General features: G+C 37.8%; 1 protein-coding gene and 1 pseudogene across 6 annotated transcripts in view; one reads left to right on the top strand and one right to left on the bottom strand.

Annotated features, from left to right (window-relative positions):
* The window catches only part of BEND6 (BEN domain containing 6), a 59,290-nt gene that overhangs the window by 13,368 nt on the left and 27,141 nt on the right, over positions 1-18,781 (bottom strand). For 3 of the 6 annotated variants that reach the window (XM_035698106.2, XM_035698105.2, XM_035698107.2), the window contains exons 3-4: positions 14,404-14,439; positions 12,377-12,554 (exon numbers count right to left, since the gene is read on the bottom strand). The exons of 1 other annotated variant lie outside the window; for it this stretch is intronic. In XM_035698106.2, coding sequence (XP_035553999.1) covers positions 12,377-12,554; positions 14,404-14,439 — 214 coding nt within the window. The remainder of the gene's footprint in view (positions 1-12,376; positions 12,555-14,403; positions 14,440-18,781) is intronic. 2 more of the 6 variants (XM_049092209.1, XM_035698110.2) reach the window with 1 other exon arrangement.
* LOC112641832 (calmodulin-A-like) lies at positions 14,902-16,047 on the top strand (annotated as a pseudogene).

The following is an 18,781-nucleotide window of genomic DNA, read 5'->3' as shown; positions in this document are numbered from 1 at the left end:
CAGGTCTGGGGATAGAGTCTCACATCAGGCTCCCTGTGAGGAGCCTGCATCTCCCTCTGTCTATATCTCTGCCTCTCTCTTTGTGTCTCCCATGAATAAATTAAAAAAAAATATTTAAAAGGAAAAAAGAAAGAAAGAAAGAAAGAAAGAAAGAAGAAAGAAAGAAAGAAAGCAAGCTCTAAATCCTTGGAATTTTCTGAATGACAGAGGAGTGTCTTTGTTATTCAAGGTGAGCCACACCTGATAGCTCATGCTAAGATATATTTCAGGGTGTGAACAATCACACTCAATAGTCTTATCATGGAACCTGACCACAGCCAGAAAGCTAGAAAGATTAGTCTGAGTTCAACATAGGCAATCAATTAGTCATGCCCATGTAATGAACTCTCAATAAAAACTTTGGACACTGGAGCTCAGGTGAACTTCCTGGATGGACAATACTCCATGCATATTGTAATATATAAATGCTAGGAGGATAGTGCATCCTAAAGGCAACAGGAGCTTACATTTGGAAATCACCCAGAGTCTGCCCTCTGTGTATTTTCCAACTTTGGCTGGATCTAATTTGTATTCTTTCCCTGTAATAAATGCAACTACGAGTATAATAGGTTTCAGTGAGTTGGGAGTTTATTTAGTCAATTATCGGACCTGAGGGTGCTTTTTGAAAACATCTGAGTTTATAGTTAGCATCAGAAGTCTTAGGCAAATGGGGCAGTCTAGAGAACAGTGCCATTAACTTTGCAATTTGGCCAACTCAAGGTACCTGCAAAGAAATGAAAAATTGCAATTGTTAAGTGCCACAAGGGAGAGGCATAATGTGCTTGACCCAGTTTGGGGAGGGGAGGGCTATGGAGGGCTTTTCTGAGGGGGTCAGGATTGATTTGAAAGCTGAAGGCTGAGTAGGAATTAAATAGTTGGAGGAAATGAGAAAGTCATCAGAGGCAAAGGAAATGCAAGTTCTGTATTTGAGGAACTGCAAGAAGGCAGCTAGAATGTAAAGAGAAAAAAGGAATTTGGTATAAAATGAGGTGTAAAGAATATTTAGTGACTTTTTCTAATAATGGAAGTTGGACTTGTTCATTGGAATGTATCCTTGTCATTTCTGTGTATCTCTACTCATATTCATGTATTTTCTTTTATGTAGCTAGACTGTACTACTATACATAGTGTTGTATCATGGTTCTTTTTTTCCAATTAAGAGTGTAAGTTGAATATTTGCCTATTTTGTTAAATCTTCTTGGAAAATAGGGATCCCCGGGTGGCGCAGCGGTTTGGCGCCTGCCTTTGGCCCAGGGCGCGATCTTGGAGACCCAGGATCGAATCCCACGTCGGGCTCTCAGTGCATGGAGCCTGCTTCTCCCTCTGCCTATGTCTCTGCTTCTCTCTCTCTCTGTGTGTGACTATCATAAATAAATAAAAATTAAAAAAAAATCTTCTTGGAAAATATGGTATTTTGAGATCTTATTTACATAGAATCAAAAGCAAGATCTCACACAAAGTCTGAGCAGAAATTAAGTAGGTAAAGTGAGATGAGTTTGACAAAATGATATACTCAGTTAATGCACACCCAACAAGACAGAATATCTCCATCCTCCCCGAAAGTTGCCTCATGTTCCTTCCAAGTCAATCCTTGGATTTGCCTTAGAGGCAACCACTAAACTGACTTCTTTAGCCAGAGATAAGTTTTACCTGTTCTAGAATTACATACAAATAGGTTCAAATGGTATATTCTGTACATATATATATTTTAAATTTTGGTCTGACTTTTTTTTGTTCTGCATAATGTTTTGAGATTCATTCATGTTGTCATATGTATCTGTTAATCATTCCTTTTTGTTATTGACTAATACTGCATTTTATGGACACTCCATAATTAAAGTTTTCATTCACCTGGGTTGATGGGTTACTTTGATGATGGGTTGATGGGTTATTTTCCAATTGAAAATATGACCTTAATGATTCCCTAATATTCTAAGGTATTGATGTTTTATAATTTATTTAAATGTTCTTTTTTTTTTTTTTTTTCAAATTTTGGTTGCTTCCAACTTTTCTTGTTTGTTTAAGAGAGAGGGAGAGGGTCACCTGGGTGGCTCAGTGGTTGAGCATCTGCCTTTGGTTCAGGTTGTGATCCTGGGGTCCTTGGATCGAGTCCCACATCAGACTCCTCAAGAGGGAGCCTGCTTCTCCCTCTGCCTATGTCTCTGCCTCTCTCTCTCTGTGTCTCTCTCATGAATAAATAAATAAAATCTTAAATACACATACATACACACATACAAAAGAAAGAGGGAGAGAACGCGTTTGGGTAGGGGGTGTGCAGAGAAAGAATAAGAGAGAATTTTAAGCAGAGTCTGTGCTGAGCACAGAGCCTGACTCAGGGCTCCATCCATCAACACTGAGATCATGACCTGAGCCGAAACCAAGAGTGGGTTGCTTAGCTGACTGTGCCACCCTGGTGCCCCACTTCCAATTTTTCTTTATTACAAACAAAACTCTTTTTATTTTTTACAAACAAAGCTCTTATGAACTGTGTAGCACATACATCTTCATTTGTATTTTTGATCACAACAATGCTACAAATTCCTGAAAGCATAATAATGGGGTCAAAGGTATAAATGTTTTCTGACCTCAACTAATACTGCTGAATTGCTCTCCAGAAAGATTCTTCCAACTTATCTGGTTACCAGCAATGTAAGAAGTCAGTGTTTTCGCTACATCATCAAAAACAGGTGTTAATCATTAATAATAATCTTCACTATTTTGATAGGTTGAAATTTTAGTAAAATTTAAATTGCAATTATTTTATGATTATGAAGTTAAATATGTACTTATTTATTGGTTATCCAAGCTTCTATGAATTATATATTAGACCACAGAATATTGGTAGGTTTTTTTTTTTCTTCTATGTAATCTCTACACCCAATGTGGGGCTTGGACTCACAGTCCTGAGATCAAGAGTTACATGGTCTGCCAACTGCCAGCCAGCTGCCCCTAGTATTTTTTCTACTTTTTAATAACTTAGATAGTTTTTGTAAAGTGATTATAAGAGTACCTAGTGTATTATAAGCACACTGTGTTATTGTTATTTACTCCCTTCTATATTAAATATTTTAACCTTTCATTTGTCATAAGTTGCAAGTATTTTTCTTAGGGTTTTTCTTTTAATTTCATGATATTTTGAAAGCATACACATATTTTTTAGTTTTTATTTTAAAGCAGCAGTCTTTTCTTTAGTGTATTATTAATCTATTTAATGCTTAGAAAGTCATTCACCAGGGATCCCTGGTTGGCTCAGCGGTTTAGCGCCTGCCTTCTGCCCAGGTGTGATCCTGGAGTCCCAGGATCCAGTCCCACGTCGGGCTCCCTGCATGGAGCCTGCTTCTCCCTCTGCCTGTCTCTCTCTCTCTTTCTCTCTCTCTCTCTCTGTGTCTCATGAATAAATAAATAAAAAAAGAAAGTCATTCACCATTCAGATCAGTAAAATAGTCATATATTTTGTATAGTTCAAATATCTTTTTATAAGTGAGTTTTTTTCTGCCTGGATATAAGTTTTAAGCTTCTTTTTTTTTTTTTTTTTTTTAATTTTTTATTTATTTATGATAGGCACACAGTGAGAGAGAGAGAGAGGCAGAGACACAGGCAGAGGGAGAAGCAGGCTCCATGCACCGGAAGCCCGACGTGGGATTCGATCCCGGGTCTCCAGGATCGCGCCCTGGGCCACAGGCAGGCGCCAAACCGCTGCGCCACCCAGGGATCCCGAGTTTTAAGCTTCTAATGGATAATTTTAAACACAAAAATTGTAAACTCCCATATATCCATCCCCCAGTTTCAGCTCACAGCCAGTCTTGTTCCATTTATACTCCTGTCCATTTTCTCCCCAACCCCAAGAATACTTCAAGCAAATCACAGGCAGCATCTCAATTTATCTGTAAATATTTCTACAAGTATTTCTAAAGGTAAGAAATTTAAAAAATATAAACATAAAAACATGTGATAGCTAGAAATACTTATCAGTTTTTCTTCAATGTCATTAAAAAAAACTAGTAAATGTCCAAATTTCTCTGATTTTCTCATTGTTGTTTTTACTTTATCTGAATCAGGATCCACATAAGGTCCACATGTTACAAGTAGTTGGCTGTGTCTGTTATAAACTAGAAATTATAAGTTTTCTTAGTTTTTTCCTTGGAATTTATTAATTGAAGAAACTGTTTTTTTTTTTCTTTAAGATTGTTTTTATTTATTCACAGAGACAGAGAGATAGGGGCAGAGACGCAGGCAGAGGGAGAAGCAGGCTCCATACGGGAAGCCCGATGTGGGACTCGATCCCGGTCTCCAGGATCACACCCCAGGCTGCAGGCAGCGCTAAACCGCTGCGCCACCGGGGCTGCCCGGTTGTTTGTTTTACAAGATTTCCCACAGTGGGATTTTGCTGAGTGTATCCATAACATAACATGAGTTATCCATAACAAACATGAGTGTTTAACATATGGTGCTGTTCCCTAAATTCACTCTTTTTTTTTCTTTCGTAAATTCACTCTTAAATTGATAATTAGATCTAGAGGCTTGATTAGATTTAAGTAGTATTTTAAAATTTTATCAGGTAGCATTGAATGCATGGTTAGTTTTTTTGTGATATTAGTCATCACTGATGACCACACTTAGATTCATTATATCATAAGGAGTTGCAAAACGGTGATATTCTAATATTTTTCTTCTTCATTTATTAGCTAGAATTTTTGTACAAAGGGAAACTTCCTCCCATCAACTATTTGTTTACACTTAGGTTCATTTCCTATAATAATGACAGGATAAATGGTTGTTTTTTTATCTGTGTTTGCCATTATGACAAATTTGATCATTAGGGTTTTTTTGATCTCAGGTTTTTTTTTCTTTTTTGAATACTATTATGAACTCATGCACTTAAATATATATGATAACCTGTTGCAGTTATCTTTATTATTAATACTCAAATTGTCCCATCTTTGGCCACTGGGAACTTCTTTTAACTGGCATGTCCACATAGTCTTTGTTAACTGCCTTGTTTTCTGATATGACAGGATTTTCATCTGGATTTTTTGTGTTAGGCTCCCAACATGGCTTATCTTGATACACTTCCTGTGCAAATTCTGGAATCACCCATTTCTCCAAGGAACCCTAGCTCTTTTTAGTGGGAAGTATTATTATACAGCCAAGTCCGGGGCTGGGAATGTTCTTTGCTATTGGGTTTTTGTTTTTAAGCCTATTCAGTGAACAGTATTAGAAAATACATGTTATTAATTTTTAAAGATATACATTTCATTATGTATTTAAAGCAGTATTTCCCACTCAATTCAGAACATGGGGTTTTTATTTAAACTGTATAGTTATGTTTTTAGTGTGCCACATGGAATGAAATGAGAATCTAACTTGAACTTGCATCCCCTACTCCCAGCACACACTGGAATATCAGTTTTCCAGAGCCGTTTGCTGAATAATTTATCCTTTTCCTGATTAACTTGCAAGACTTGCTACATGAATTTCCAGGCTCATTGCAAATGTGAAAATGCAGCACTTCTTGTTCAAAGCTTCTTAAAAATTTTTATATGGTGATGGCAGAGCCTTTAACCAGTACGTGGGGCCCTTCTAAGATCAGAGCTCTGAGTGACTACATACGGCACACATCCATGAAGCTGGTCCTGACGACTTGTGATCCTGAACAGTGTAATAGCAAAGAACTTACATGGCACTTGCTATTGCCAGGTTCTGTTCTGAATGCTTTACATGTCACCCAGGTAAGTACTTTTATTATTTCCTCTTTTGAGATGAGGAAACTGAGGCACAGGGTGGTTAAACAACTTGCACATGGTTAGACAGATAATAGGTGCAGAGCCAGGGTTTGAGGCCAAGTGGTTTGGCCCCTTTAAATCCATACTCTTTACCTCTATGCCATAGTGCCTCTAGGATAGTTCTTTATCATATATGAGGTTCTATTTGAAGGATATGCTTTCTGTTCCATTGATGTGCTGATTTTGCACTAGCAAGTCATTTTTAATCATTGGAAATTTATGAGATTTAATATTGACAGGTTATACCCTCATATATTAGCCTTTGGAAAAGAAATCATAGGAAGTACATTAGTGAGACGTTGTATGGAAAGTATTACCAACCCTCACACTTGATTGATAATTTTGCTCAGGTATAAAAGTCTAGATTTACATCATTTCCATTGAGAATTTGGAAGACATTGCTTAATTATCTTGGAATTTCCAGTGTTGCTAGTGAAAAGTCCAATGCCATTCTGATTCCCAATCTTTAGCATGGGACATGCTTATTCTCTTTGGATCTTCCCTTTATTTCTGGTGAAATTTCACAATGTTATGACTTGGACAAGTCTTTTTGCTTTTGGTATTATCTATTAATGTAAACATTTGTGTTCTTCAGTTATAGAAATTTATGATATTAATTTTTAAATAACTTCTTCCTCTTCACTTTTGAATCTTTTAGGACCTCTTGTCTTTGGACATTCAACCTCTGGGACTAATTCTTTATTTTTCTTAATCTTTTCTATTCTCCTTTCCTTAGTTTCTTACTCTAATATCTACAAGATTTTCCTAACTTTAACCTCCAGGCATTTTATTGAATTTCTAGGTGTCAGTAAAATTTATAGATTTCAATATCCCCTTATTCTTTGGCTGTTCCTCACTTAAATTACTCTGTTCTTGTCCCATGCAGATTTCTTCTGCTCCCTGAATTGTGTCTGTTTCCTTTGGCCTTATTTTTCTCTTTGTTCATTTTGATCTGTTTTCCACATTAGAGGATTTTCTCAAGTAATTACCTTCCCATAGCTCTACCCAGTGTCCCTGAGTTCATAGCTCTGATTCAATCTCTTCTGGAAGAAAACCTGCATCTTCTGCTGTGGTGAGGAGTGGCAGTTGCAGGCTACATAGGAAAAATGTGTGACTTTATGGTCCCAAAAGATCTTTATGTAGGTCTTTCAATGACTCCAGTTTTCACACTACCAGCACTATCATAATTCCTTTCACAGGTACAAATCCTAAACCATTTATAGTTCTGTGGTGTGATTTGGCTTCTTTCTTTTTAATTTATCTACCTCTATCCCCTCCTTATCCCTATCCCAGACACTGAACTTTCAGGTTCCTACAGTTAGTCAGTTACTGTTCATCCATTTGCTTTTCAGTTTCTAAAATTTTATTGGCATCTCTTATCTGCTGTGATGTCCTTTCGAGTTTTCTTGGTACTTTTGTTTTTATGCATTTCAAATTTATATCTAGTAGGGTTTCTTTCTTTCTTTTTTTTTTAAATTTTTATTTATTTATGATAGTCACAGAGAGAGAGAGAGAGGCAGAGACACAGGCAGAGGGAGAAGCAGGCTCCATGCACCGGGAGCCCGACGTGGGATTTGATCCCGGGTCTCCAGGATCGCGCCCTGGGCCAAAGGCAGGCGCCAAACCGCTGCGCCACCCAGGGATCCCTCTAGTAGGGTTTCAAGAAAGAAGGGAGACTCCCACATATTTCACTTAAGCTTTATATCATACTTAAAGAAACTTGGGCAAAACTTAACTGATTTTTGATTCTTTACTGAAATTTCATTTGTTATAAGAATTTTTAGTTGATGCTTTCTTTTTCCTAGGTATGTATTCATTCTTTAAAAATAATTACAATTGGGCAGCCCTGGTGGCTCCGCGGTTTAGGGCCACCTTCAGCCCAGGGCGTGATCCTGGAGACCGGGGATCGAGTCCCACATCGGGCTCCCTGCGTGGGGCCTGCTTCTCCCTCTGCCTGGGTCTCTGCTTCTCTCTCTCTCTCTCTCTCTCTCTCTCTGTGTGTCTCTCGTGAATGAATAAATAAAATCTTAAAAAAATAATTACAATTTAATATCTTCTATACAAAAGATATATCATCTTTTTTCATTTTATATCTTACAGTGTTGGTCAGTTGTGGTCCACAAGACATGTTTCATCTTCTATTTTATCTTTTATTTATTTTTTTAATTTTTTATTTATTTATGATAGTCACACACACATTGAGAGAGAGAGAGAGAGAGAGACGGAGACATAGGCAGAGGGAGAAGCAGGCTCCATGCACCAGGAGCCCGATGTGGGACTCGATCTCGGGTCTCCAGGATCGCGCCCTGGGCCAAAGGCAGGCGCTAAACCACTGCGCCACCCAGGGATGCCCACAAAACATGTTTCAAATACATAATACATGCACGTGTAGCATACACACATTTGCCATTCTGAATGTCTAAAATGGCATATACATTCTGCTGTTTTTCTGTTAGTAGACTTTATAAACTGAAAGAAGAACCCTGATTCTTAGTTCAAAGGATTATTAAGAGCACAAGTGGGCAAAAGATAAATAACCATTCTGCAGTCTTCTCTTAGACCCTTTTTTATTTGGATTACAAATAAAATTTCAACTTCCTATATCTTCCTAATTCCCAACCATAGCTTCATAAAGGCCTACTATGATCATGTTATTTAGGATAATATTTAAGATTGTGTTTTTATGGAAGCACCTGGGTGGCTCAGTGGTTGAGCATCTGCCTTTGGCTCAGGTCGTGATCCCAGGCTCCAGGGAGCCTGCTTTGCCCTTTGCCTATATGTCTCTGCTTCTCTCTGTGTGTCTCTCATGAGTAAATAAATAAAATATTTTTTAAAAAGACTGTTTTTATGATCCCCCTCAAATCCCAATCGTCCTTTACCTTCCTTATTTTTCCTATACTACTATCAGCTAACATATAATTTACTCATTATTTGTTGTGGTTTTTTGACTGTCTTGACCCACTAGAAGTAGGCTCCATGAGAGCAAGGATCTTTGTTTTATTTTCTGGATTTTCCTAGGTACTTAGAACAGTGCCTAATTTATAACAGGACTTTACAACTCTATGACTTGGTTTCTGGAGGTACACTTGTGTGTGTGTGTGTGTGTGTGTGTGTGTGTACAATATTGTATATACAATATTAAATATACAATAGATTATATAGACAGTTGTAAGTGCCAAAGAGGAAATGAAGCAGGGGAAGGGGGATAAATAATGTTTCAGGGAGAGTGGTTGAAATTTTAGACTGAGGAAGGAGTTTAGGGAAAAGATGAATTTAGAGTAAGGTGTTGGATGGAGTGAGTGTACTTACTTGAAGTAAGCAAGTGGGTATCTGGAGGAAAAACATTCCAGCCTGAGGAAATGACCAGTACAAAGACACTGAAGTAAGATTATGTCTGATGTCTTCAAAGGAAAAACAGGTAGTTCAATGTGGCTGGATCACAGAGGAGGGAAGAGTAGCAGAAAATAAGGCCAAGAGAGGTAAGTAGAAGAGAAATGGCCAGATCATGTAAGGACTAACGGTCATAAAAATGACTTATTTTCCCCTGAGTGAGGTGGAAATGCATGTAAGGGTTTGAGGTGAAAAGTGACATGAACTGACTTATATTTAACAGGATTATTCTTGCAACTTTGCTGAGAATAGATTAGAGAAAAGCAAGAGCAAAAATAGTGACACCAGCTAGGAATCCACCATAATAATCTATGTGTAAGATAATGGTGGCTTGGACTAGAGTGGTAGTAGTAGGGGTGGTAAAAAGGATTGTATCCCAGAAATGTTCCAAAGGTAAAGTCAGTAGAATTTGCCAATGGACTGAGTGTATGATGTAAAAGAAATATAGAAATTGTTTTTTGGTTTGAGAAACTTGAACAATGAAGTTAGCATCAACCAAGATGAGGAAGAAAGAAAAAAACAGGTTGAAGGATAAGGTCAGGAGTATGGTTTTAGACATGTTAGTTTGAGATACCTATCAGTAATGTCACATACACAGTTGCACAACGAGTCTGGCATTAAAGGGAGAAGTCCAGGCTAGAGAATCATAACTTATTGATGGATTTTTTTTTTATTTATTTATGATAGTCATACAGAGAGAGAGAGAGAGAGGCAGAGACACAGGCAGAGGGAGAAGCAGGCTCCATGCACAGGGAGCCCGACGTGGGATTCGATCCCGGGTCTCCAGGATCGCGCCCTGGGCCAAAGGCAGGCGCCAAACCGCTGCGCCACCCAGGGATCCATTGATGGATTTTAATATCATATAATTGGGCACTTTTTTTGTGTCAGATTCTGGTGTTGATAAAAGCAGACACAGGGCAGCCCAGGTGGCTCAGCAGTTTAGCGCCGCCTTCAGCCCAAGGCATAATCCTGGAGTACCCGGGATCAAGTCCCACATCGGGATCCCTGCATGGAGCCTGCTTCTCCTTCTGCCTGTGTCTCTGCCTCTCTCTCTCTCTGTGTGTGTCTCTCATAAATAAATAAATAAAATCTTAAAAAAAAAAAAAAGCAGACACAATAACACCACTATTGAGTACCATATTGTGCTTTGTTTGGGTAAAGCATTTCTTCCAAATGATCTTTTCATCTTCACGGCACCAAGACATGATGGATTGCCACCGCCCCAACGCCCCCCCCACCCTCATCTGTAGGTGAGAAGATTGAAGCTGGGATTGAGGGCCCAGTAAAGTGATATGGCCACAGCTGTAGAGCCAGTAAGGAAAGCTGGGATTCAAATCAAGGCCTGTAACCCCAAAATCAATACTTTTAACCAGCAATTTATGCTAACTTTATAAACTAGCCTCTCGTCTTATTCTAAGTCCTGGGACAGATTATATAAAAATGAGAATGATCTGTTCTTTGAAATCACAAAAACCTCACCAGAAAAAAAACCCATTGGTAACAAAAGTTCAATATTTAAAGTTGAAAAATATAAAGAGATAATGGCTTGGTGATGGAGTAAACATTTTAGCTGTAACTGCTTCTACTTAAAATTATGAGGTCTTCAATGGAAAGCATGTGAGCCATTACTCTGTTAATCTAGCTTATCCCCATGTTCTACTTGTCTCCTATCATTTCTGTCTCCAACATTATGTGGAACTGTCGTCTTTACTTCCATAGCCATTGCCCTGGGCTAGGTTGCCATCGTGTTAGCCTGGATGACTGCAATACTGTTCAAGAGTGGCCCTTCCCTGCTTTCTTTCTTGTGTCATTTGTACTCATTTTGTACACACCAGCCAGAGGGATTTCTTTCCTTTTCTTTCTTTCTTTTTTTTTTAAATATTTTATTTATTTATTCATGAGAGACACACAGAGAGAGGCAGAGGGAGAAGCAGGCTTCCCCCTGGGAAGCCTGATGTAGGACTTGATCCTAGGATCCTAGATCATGATCTGAGCCACTGAGACATCCAGGCATTCCCAGAGGGATTTCTTTTCAAAATGGTCTGTGTATTGACTGTTTTTACAACAGAACGCTGCCCAACACAGGACATGATTGCTAAATATTCAGCAGCACAAAATACTGCAAGATGCTTCATTGCAAAGGAAAATGTAATTTTTGAAAAATAAACACTTAAATGCAATATAGGATCCTACAAAAGGCATTACACCAAGTGTTTTGTGTTTTTTTTTAAGATTTTATTTATTTAATCATGAGAGATACACAGAGAGAGAGGCAGAGGCACAGGCAGAGGGAGAAGCAGGCTCCATGCAGGGAGCCTGCCGTGGGACTCAATCCTGGGTCTCCAGGATCACACCCTGGGCCAGAGGTGGCAGTAAACCACAGAGCCACCCGGGCTGCCCACACCAAGTGGTTTTTAACTGCTCTTTCTCCTTTATCAGTCTTTGATGGAATGTGATTATTTTCCCAGACTACTCTTCCCAACTCCAAATCTACAGTTCAATATACAGGATCTTTAATTTCAATGGTACTATAATGGATCATAAGAAGCCCCATATTCTAGTGCTTTCACTAGCAGAGGGGAATGAAGTAAGCATATCATGAATATGTTAATATATTTGCTCCGTCTTACTAATCTTTTTTCTCTGGGGCCTAACATAGTGAGTAGCCTCTATTAAATGCTCAATAAATATCCACTGAATGTTATTAAATGAATATGACATTAGGTATTTTGTGGAAATAATCTAATATTCTCTAAGATATAAACTAAAGGCTTCAAGAATAGTGCTTCTGTATTAAATTATGTAATAAGATTTTCTTAAAATGTGATTTTTGATTTTTTTACTTTAACATATTTTCTTTAAGGCAAGACATCATTTTTTTAAAGGTTTTATTTATTTATTCATGAGAGACAAAGGTGGGGGGCAGAGACACAGGCAGAGGGAGAAGCAGGCTCCATGCAGGGAGCCCGATGTAGGACTTGATCCCAGGACTCCAGGATCACACCATGGATCAAAGGCAGGTGCTAAACTGCTGAGCCACCTAGGGATCCCCTCCTCTAACATATTGATTTGCTTTTTCATTCTTGACAGCTGATTTACAATAATTTCCACTCATTACATATTTTTCCTATTATTTAAAAATGTCAATTTTTCTCAAAGTTTACCTTGAAGCATGACCAAAGACTGTCGAAGTCGGCTGTTTTCTTTCCGGGTGTTTGTTAATTTTTGTTTCAGGCTTTTTATTTTCGTGCACAATTCCTCCTTTGACAAGTCTGCTAAAGGCTCTTCATCCTCACTGGAGCTCTCACCAGGCAGAAAGGCATTTCCTGAAAATGGGTCTCTCTAAAATACAAGGCAGGTACAACAAAAGAAGCTTCAAAGTGACTTTAATGGTTTATCCTATGTTCTGCATGCTGAAGGGACTTAATCAGACCTACAAATCCCTCATCTCCCAGGCCTTTACTGCTCCAGATGAAGAGTTGCCCTATCTACTGAACTACCCTCAGCTTTGTCTTCCCATCTCCAGGGGAGCTCAGAAAAAGGAAAGGCATCAAAGTTTCATGCACACATCTGTCACATAGCAGAAATCAGGATTCTGTCTAACTTCAGTGAAGAATATAAAGTAGGAAAATAGTTTAACAGAGAAGAATCAACCTGCCATTCAAATTTTTGTAACTCATCTCACCCTCCATATCCCCCCTAACTTTTTATTCACAGCCTTTCTATTAAGACTGAGAAATTTTGGGGTTTATTGCATCAGAGAAAAGAGAGAGAAGATTCACCTAGAACAAAGCATTCATGCTTTAAGGTCAATAGCAAGACAATAGTCTGAAAATATATGCATTTGAGTTGTAAAACCCAGGCTGTATTGAGACAGAAAATGATTTCCTCAAATTACCAAGCTTGTTTGCATATATATATATATATGAAGAGATCTAAAAAGCTGGAGTATAAAGTTTTTATTTTTCATTTTTATTTTACTTATTTTTTTAAAAAAGATTTTATTTATCCAGGTGAAAGAGGGAGAGCATGAGTTAGGTGGGGGGTGGGTGGGCGGAGGGAGAAGGAGAGGGAGAAGCAGATTCCCAGCTAAGCAGGGAGCCCAATATGGGGCTTGATTCCAGAACCCCCAAGATCATTACCCAAGCTGAAGGCAGATCCTTAACAACTGAGCCATCCAGGTGGCCCTGGATTATAAATTCTTAAAAATAAACTTCAGAGTGGAAGAGATGAAGATATGACATAAAGAAAGTTTCTGTTGCACAGGAAGGGAAGAGACATTCTGGTGTCAGTAAAAGCCTGGAGAATAAGGATCTGGAATGGCAGGAAGTCAAATTCAAGTGTCTTTGCTCTTCATGATCCCATTGTTTCCAGGGAAGGGAGATGCATCACAGGGGTAAGGATATATGATAGAAACATTCATATAAACGAGGAGCAATCCTAGAACAACAGGGTTGGCTCCTTGCTTCTCAGTGCATTAAAAACTCCCTAAAGAGGCCCCATGTCCAGCATTACATCAGGGCAACATGGTGCCTCTCTGAGTTATAAATCAGAAATGTCCAAAATTAGTATCTAGACAGCTGGACAAGAGAAAGCAACCAGACTCTCCAGAGTTTTTTCAAAGCAAGTAAAGACTCCAAATAGTCCTTGTGTCCTGGTCAGGAGACAGATAGGTGCTGAGGAAACTGGTTAAACAGAAATAGTTTAGTGTGTAGACAGAGAAGTCACACAATGCCAGAACCTTATAGAAGATGGCAGTGGGCCTCACCCCTGCTGGCAAAGGGAGCCTCTGTGGACAAATGAACTGAAGGAAGAAGAGGCCAACACTCAACTATAGAGCACATTCAACACACATAAGAGATACTCTGAAGTGCTAGGTCCTGGGGAACAGAGTATGCTTCACAGCAGGACACTACAGGACCTCTTCTTCATAAGACTATTATTGTTAACAGCAAGAGAAATAGCTGACTTTCCAAACACAGAGACACAGACACAGAGAGTTAGACAAAATGAAGAGACAGAGGACTATGTCCCAAATGAAAGAACAGGACCAAACCATAGCAAGAGACCTAAGCAAAATGGATATAAGTAATATGCCTGGAAGAGATTTTATTTTATTTTATTTTATTTGTTTTGTTTTGTTTTGTTTTCCTGATAGAGATTTTAAAGTAATTACCATAAAGATACTCACTGGACTTGAGAAAAGAGTGGAGGACATCAGTGAGACCTTTAACACAGAGATAGAAAAGAATCAATCAGAGATCAAGAATATAGCAAATGAAATTAAAAATACACTTGATGGTTGGGGCACCTGGGTGGCTCAATCAGTTAAGCATCTCTCAGCTCAGGTCATGATCCCAGGGTCCTGGGATCAAGACCCACATCAGGCTTCCTGCTGAGTGGGGAGTCTACTTTTCCTGCTCTCTCTGCCCTTCCCTCTGCTTATGTGCTCTCTCTCTCCCAAATAAATAAAAAATCTTTTAAAAAATACACTTGATGGAATAAATAACAGACTAGATGAAGAAGAGGAATGAATTAATGACCTGGAAGACCGAGTAATGGAAAGTAACCAAGCTGAGCTAAGGAGAAGAAAGAAAATTATGCAAATTGAGAACAGTCTCTGGGAAATCAGCGACTCTATCAAGCATAATAAAATTTTCATTAGAGGGATCTCAGAAGAAGAGAAAGAAAACGGGCAGAAAAATTTATCTGGAATCCGAGTGGGGCGAGCGAGCTAAGTGGTTGTGTGGTCACTTCTTGGAGACTGGTAGCGCTTGCAGGATGGCTGATCAATTGAGGAGCAGACTGCAGAATTCAAAGAAGCTTTTTCACTATTTGACAAGGATGGTGATGGAACTATAACAACAAAGGAATTGGGAACTGTAATGAGGTTTCTTGGGCAGAATCCCACAGAAGCAGAGTTACAGGACATGATTAATGGAGTAGATGCTGATGGTAATGGCACAATTGACTTCCCGGAATTTCTGACAATGATGGCAAGAAAAATGAAAGACACAGACAGTGAAGAAGAAATTAGAGAAGCATTCCATGTGTTTGATAAGGATGGCAATGGCTATATTAGTGCAGCAGAGCTTTGCCATGTGATGACAAACCTGGGAGAGAAGTTAACAGATGAAGAGGTTGATGAAATGATCAGGGAAGCAGATATTCATGGTGATGGTCAAGTAAACTATGAAGAGTTTGTACAAATGATGACAGCAAAGTGAAGACATTGTACAGAATGTGTTAAATTTCTTGTACAAAATTGTTTATTTGCCTTTTCTTTGTAACTTATCTGTAAAAGGTTTCCCCCTGCTGTCAAAAAATATGCATGTATAGTAATTAGGATTTCATTACTCCATGTTTTCTTCCCTTATCTTACTATCATTGTCCTGAAACCTTATTTTAGAAAATTGATCAAGTAGCATGTTGCATGTGGCTTACTCTGGATAGATCTAAGCCCTTCTGCACATCTAAACTTAAATGGAGTTGGTCAAATGAGGGAATATCTGGGTTATGCCTTTTTCTTAAGTAGTTTTCTTTAGGAACTGTCAGCATGTTGTTTTTGAAGTGTGGAGTTGTAACTGCGTGGACTATGGACAGTCAACAATATGTACTTAAAAGTTGCACTATTGCAAAACGGGTGTATTATCCAGGTACTCATACGCAATTTTTTTTGTACTGCTTGTCCTGTACCAGAAACATTTTCTTTTATTGTTACTTGCTTTTTAAACTTTGTTTTAGCCACTTAAAGAAAATCTGCTTATGGCATAATTTGCCTCAAATCCATTCCAAGTTGTATATTTGTTTTCCAATAAAAAATTACAACTTACCCCCCCAATAAAAAAGAAAAATTTATTTGAAGAAATAATAGCTGAAAACTTCCCTAATTTGGGGAAGGAAATGGATATTCTGATCTGGGAGGTACAGAGATCCCTGCAAAAATCCAACCCAAGGAGGTCCATACCAAGACATGTAGTAATTAAAGAGGCAAAAAGTAATGATAAAGAAAAAATATTTCAAAGCAGCAAGAGAAAAGAAGACAGTCACGTACAAAGGAAACTCCATAAGGCTATCAGTGGATTTTTCAGCAGAAACTTTGCAGGCCATTTGGGAGTGGTATGATATATTCAAAGGGCTGAAAGGAAAAATCTGAAGCCAATAATATTCTATTCAGCAAGGCTATTATTCAGAATAGAAGGAGAGATAAAGAGTTTCTCAGACAAACAAAAAATAAAGAGGTTCATGACCACTAAACCTGCCCTAGAAGAAATATTAAAGAAGACTCTTTAAATGGAAAGGAAAGACCATAAATGAGAGTATGAAAAGTAAAAAATACAAAGCAGTGTAAGTAAGTATTTTTGTAAAAACCAGTGAAGGGTATTCACAAAATGAAAGGATAATATGACACCATATACCTAAAATGAGGGGAGAAGAGTAAAGAATGGTTTCAAAATTAAGCAATCATCAACCTAATATAGGGTTTTCTATGCAGAAGATGTTATATACAAACATAATGGTAACCACAAATAAAAAACCAGGAAGATATGTAAAGAGTAAAGAGAAAAGAATCCAAATGTATCACTAAAAGAGGCCAACAAATCATGAAAGAGAGCAAGAAAAGAAAGGATCAGAGAAAATCTAGGGAAAAAAACACAAAACAAATAATAAAATGGCAATAAATATATATCTAAAAATAATTACTTTGAATGTAAAGGGATTTAACATTCCAGTCAAAAGACATGGGGTGACAGAATGGATAAAAAAAATAGGACCCATCTATTTTCCACCTGCAAAAGACTCATTTCAGACCAAAGACAGCTGCAGATTGAAACTGAGGGGATGGAGAAACATTTATCATGCAAACAGATGTCAAAGGAAAGCCAGGTAGCAATCCTTATACTTGACAAAATAGACTTTAAAATAAAAACTGTAAAAAGAGACAAAGAAGGACACTATACAATAATAATGGAAACAATCCAACAAGAGGATACAACAATTGTAAATATTTATATACCCAACATTGGAACACCCAAGTACATAAAACAGTTAATAACAGAACTAAAGGATATAATCAGTGGTAATATAATAGTAGGGGACTTTAACACCGCACCTGCACTGATGGACAAACTATCCAAACAGAATATCAACAAAGAAACAGTGGCTTTGAATGACAAACTGGACTAGATGTACGTAACAGACATATTCAGAATATTCCATTTTAAAATAGCAGAATATATATTCTTTTCAAGTGCATATGGAATATTCTCCCAAACAAATCACATATTAGGCCACAAAACAGGTCTCAACAAGTTAAAAAAAATCAAAGTCATGTCATACATCTGTTCTGACCACAACACTATGAAACTAGAATCAACCACAGGAAAAAAATCTGGGAAGAGCAAAAATACATAGAGGTTAAATAACATGCTATTAAACAATGAATGGAACAAACAAGAAATCAAATAATAAATTTAAAAATTACATGGAAATAAATGAAAATGAAAACATAATGGTCCAAAATCTTTGGGATGCAGCAAAAGTAGTGTTGAGAGGGAAGTTTATAGCACTACAGGTCTACCACAAGAAGTAAGAAAAATCTCAAATAAACAACCTAACTTTACACCTAAAGGAACTAGAAAAAAAACAAACAAACAAAACACTAGCCCAGCAAAAGGAAGGACATAATAAAGATTAGAAGAGAAGTAAGTGATATAGAAACTGAAAAAACAATAGAACAGATTAATGAAACCAGGAAGTGGTTCTTTGAAAAGATCAACAAAATCAATAAACCTCTAACCAGACTCATAAAAAAAAGATAAAGAGGGGATCCCTGGGTGGCTCAGCGGTTTGGCACCTGCCTTTGGTCCAGGGTGCAGTCCTGGAGTCCCAGGATCGAGTCCCACGTCAGGCTCCCTGCGTGGAGCCTGCTTCTTCCCCTGCCTGTGTCTCTGCCTCTCTCTCTCTCTTTTTCTCTCTCTCTCTTTCTCTCTCTATGTGTATCATGAATAAATAAATAAAATCTTAAAAAAAAAAGATAAAGAGGATCCAAATAAACAAAATCATTAATGAAAGAGGAGAAATTTCAAACACCACCACAGAGATACAAACAATTGTAACAGATTATGAAAACCTATATGCTAACAAATTAGACAACTTTGAAGAAATAAGTACATTCCTAGAAATATATCACCTACCAAAACTAAAGCAAGAATTGGCCTATTCAGGCCAATTACCAGAAGTGAAATTGAATTAGTAATTTAAAAACTCCTCAAAAACAAAAATCCAGGAATAGACAGCCACACAGGTGAATTCTACCAAACATTTAAAAAAGAGTTAATTATCTATTCTTCTCAAACTATTATAAAACATGAAGAGGAAAGAAAACTTGAAATTCATTCTATGAGGCCAGTATCACTCTGACATCACTCTGACACCAAAGCCATATAAAGACACCACAGAAAAAGAGAACTACAGGCCAGTATATGTCATGACTATGGTACAAAAGTCCTCAACCAAATATTAGCAAAACCAAATCCAGCAACACATAAAAAAAAAAAATCATTCAC

The sequence above is a fragment of the Canis lupus genome, chromosome 12 (assembly GCF_003254725.2).
Source record: "Canis lupus dingo isolate Sandy chromosome 12, ASM325472v2, whole genome shotgun sequence".
In the NCBI taxonomy this organism is placed as follows: Eukaryota; Metazoa; Chordata; class Mammalia; order Carnivora; family Canidae; genus Canis; species Canis lupus.
The sequence above is the reverse complement of the archived record's forward strand: the minus strand, read 5'-3'. Positions and strand labels throughout refer to the sequence as shown.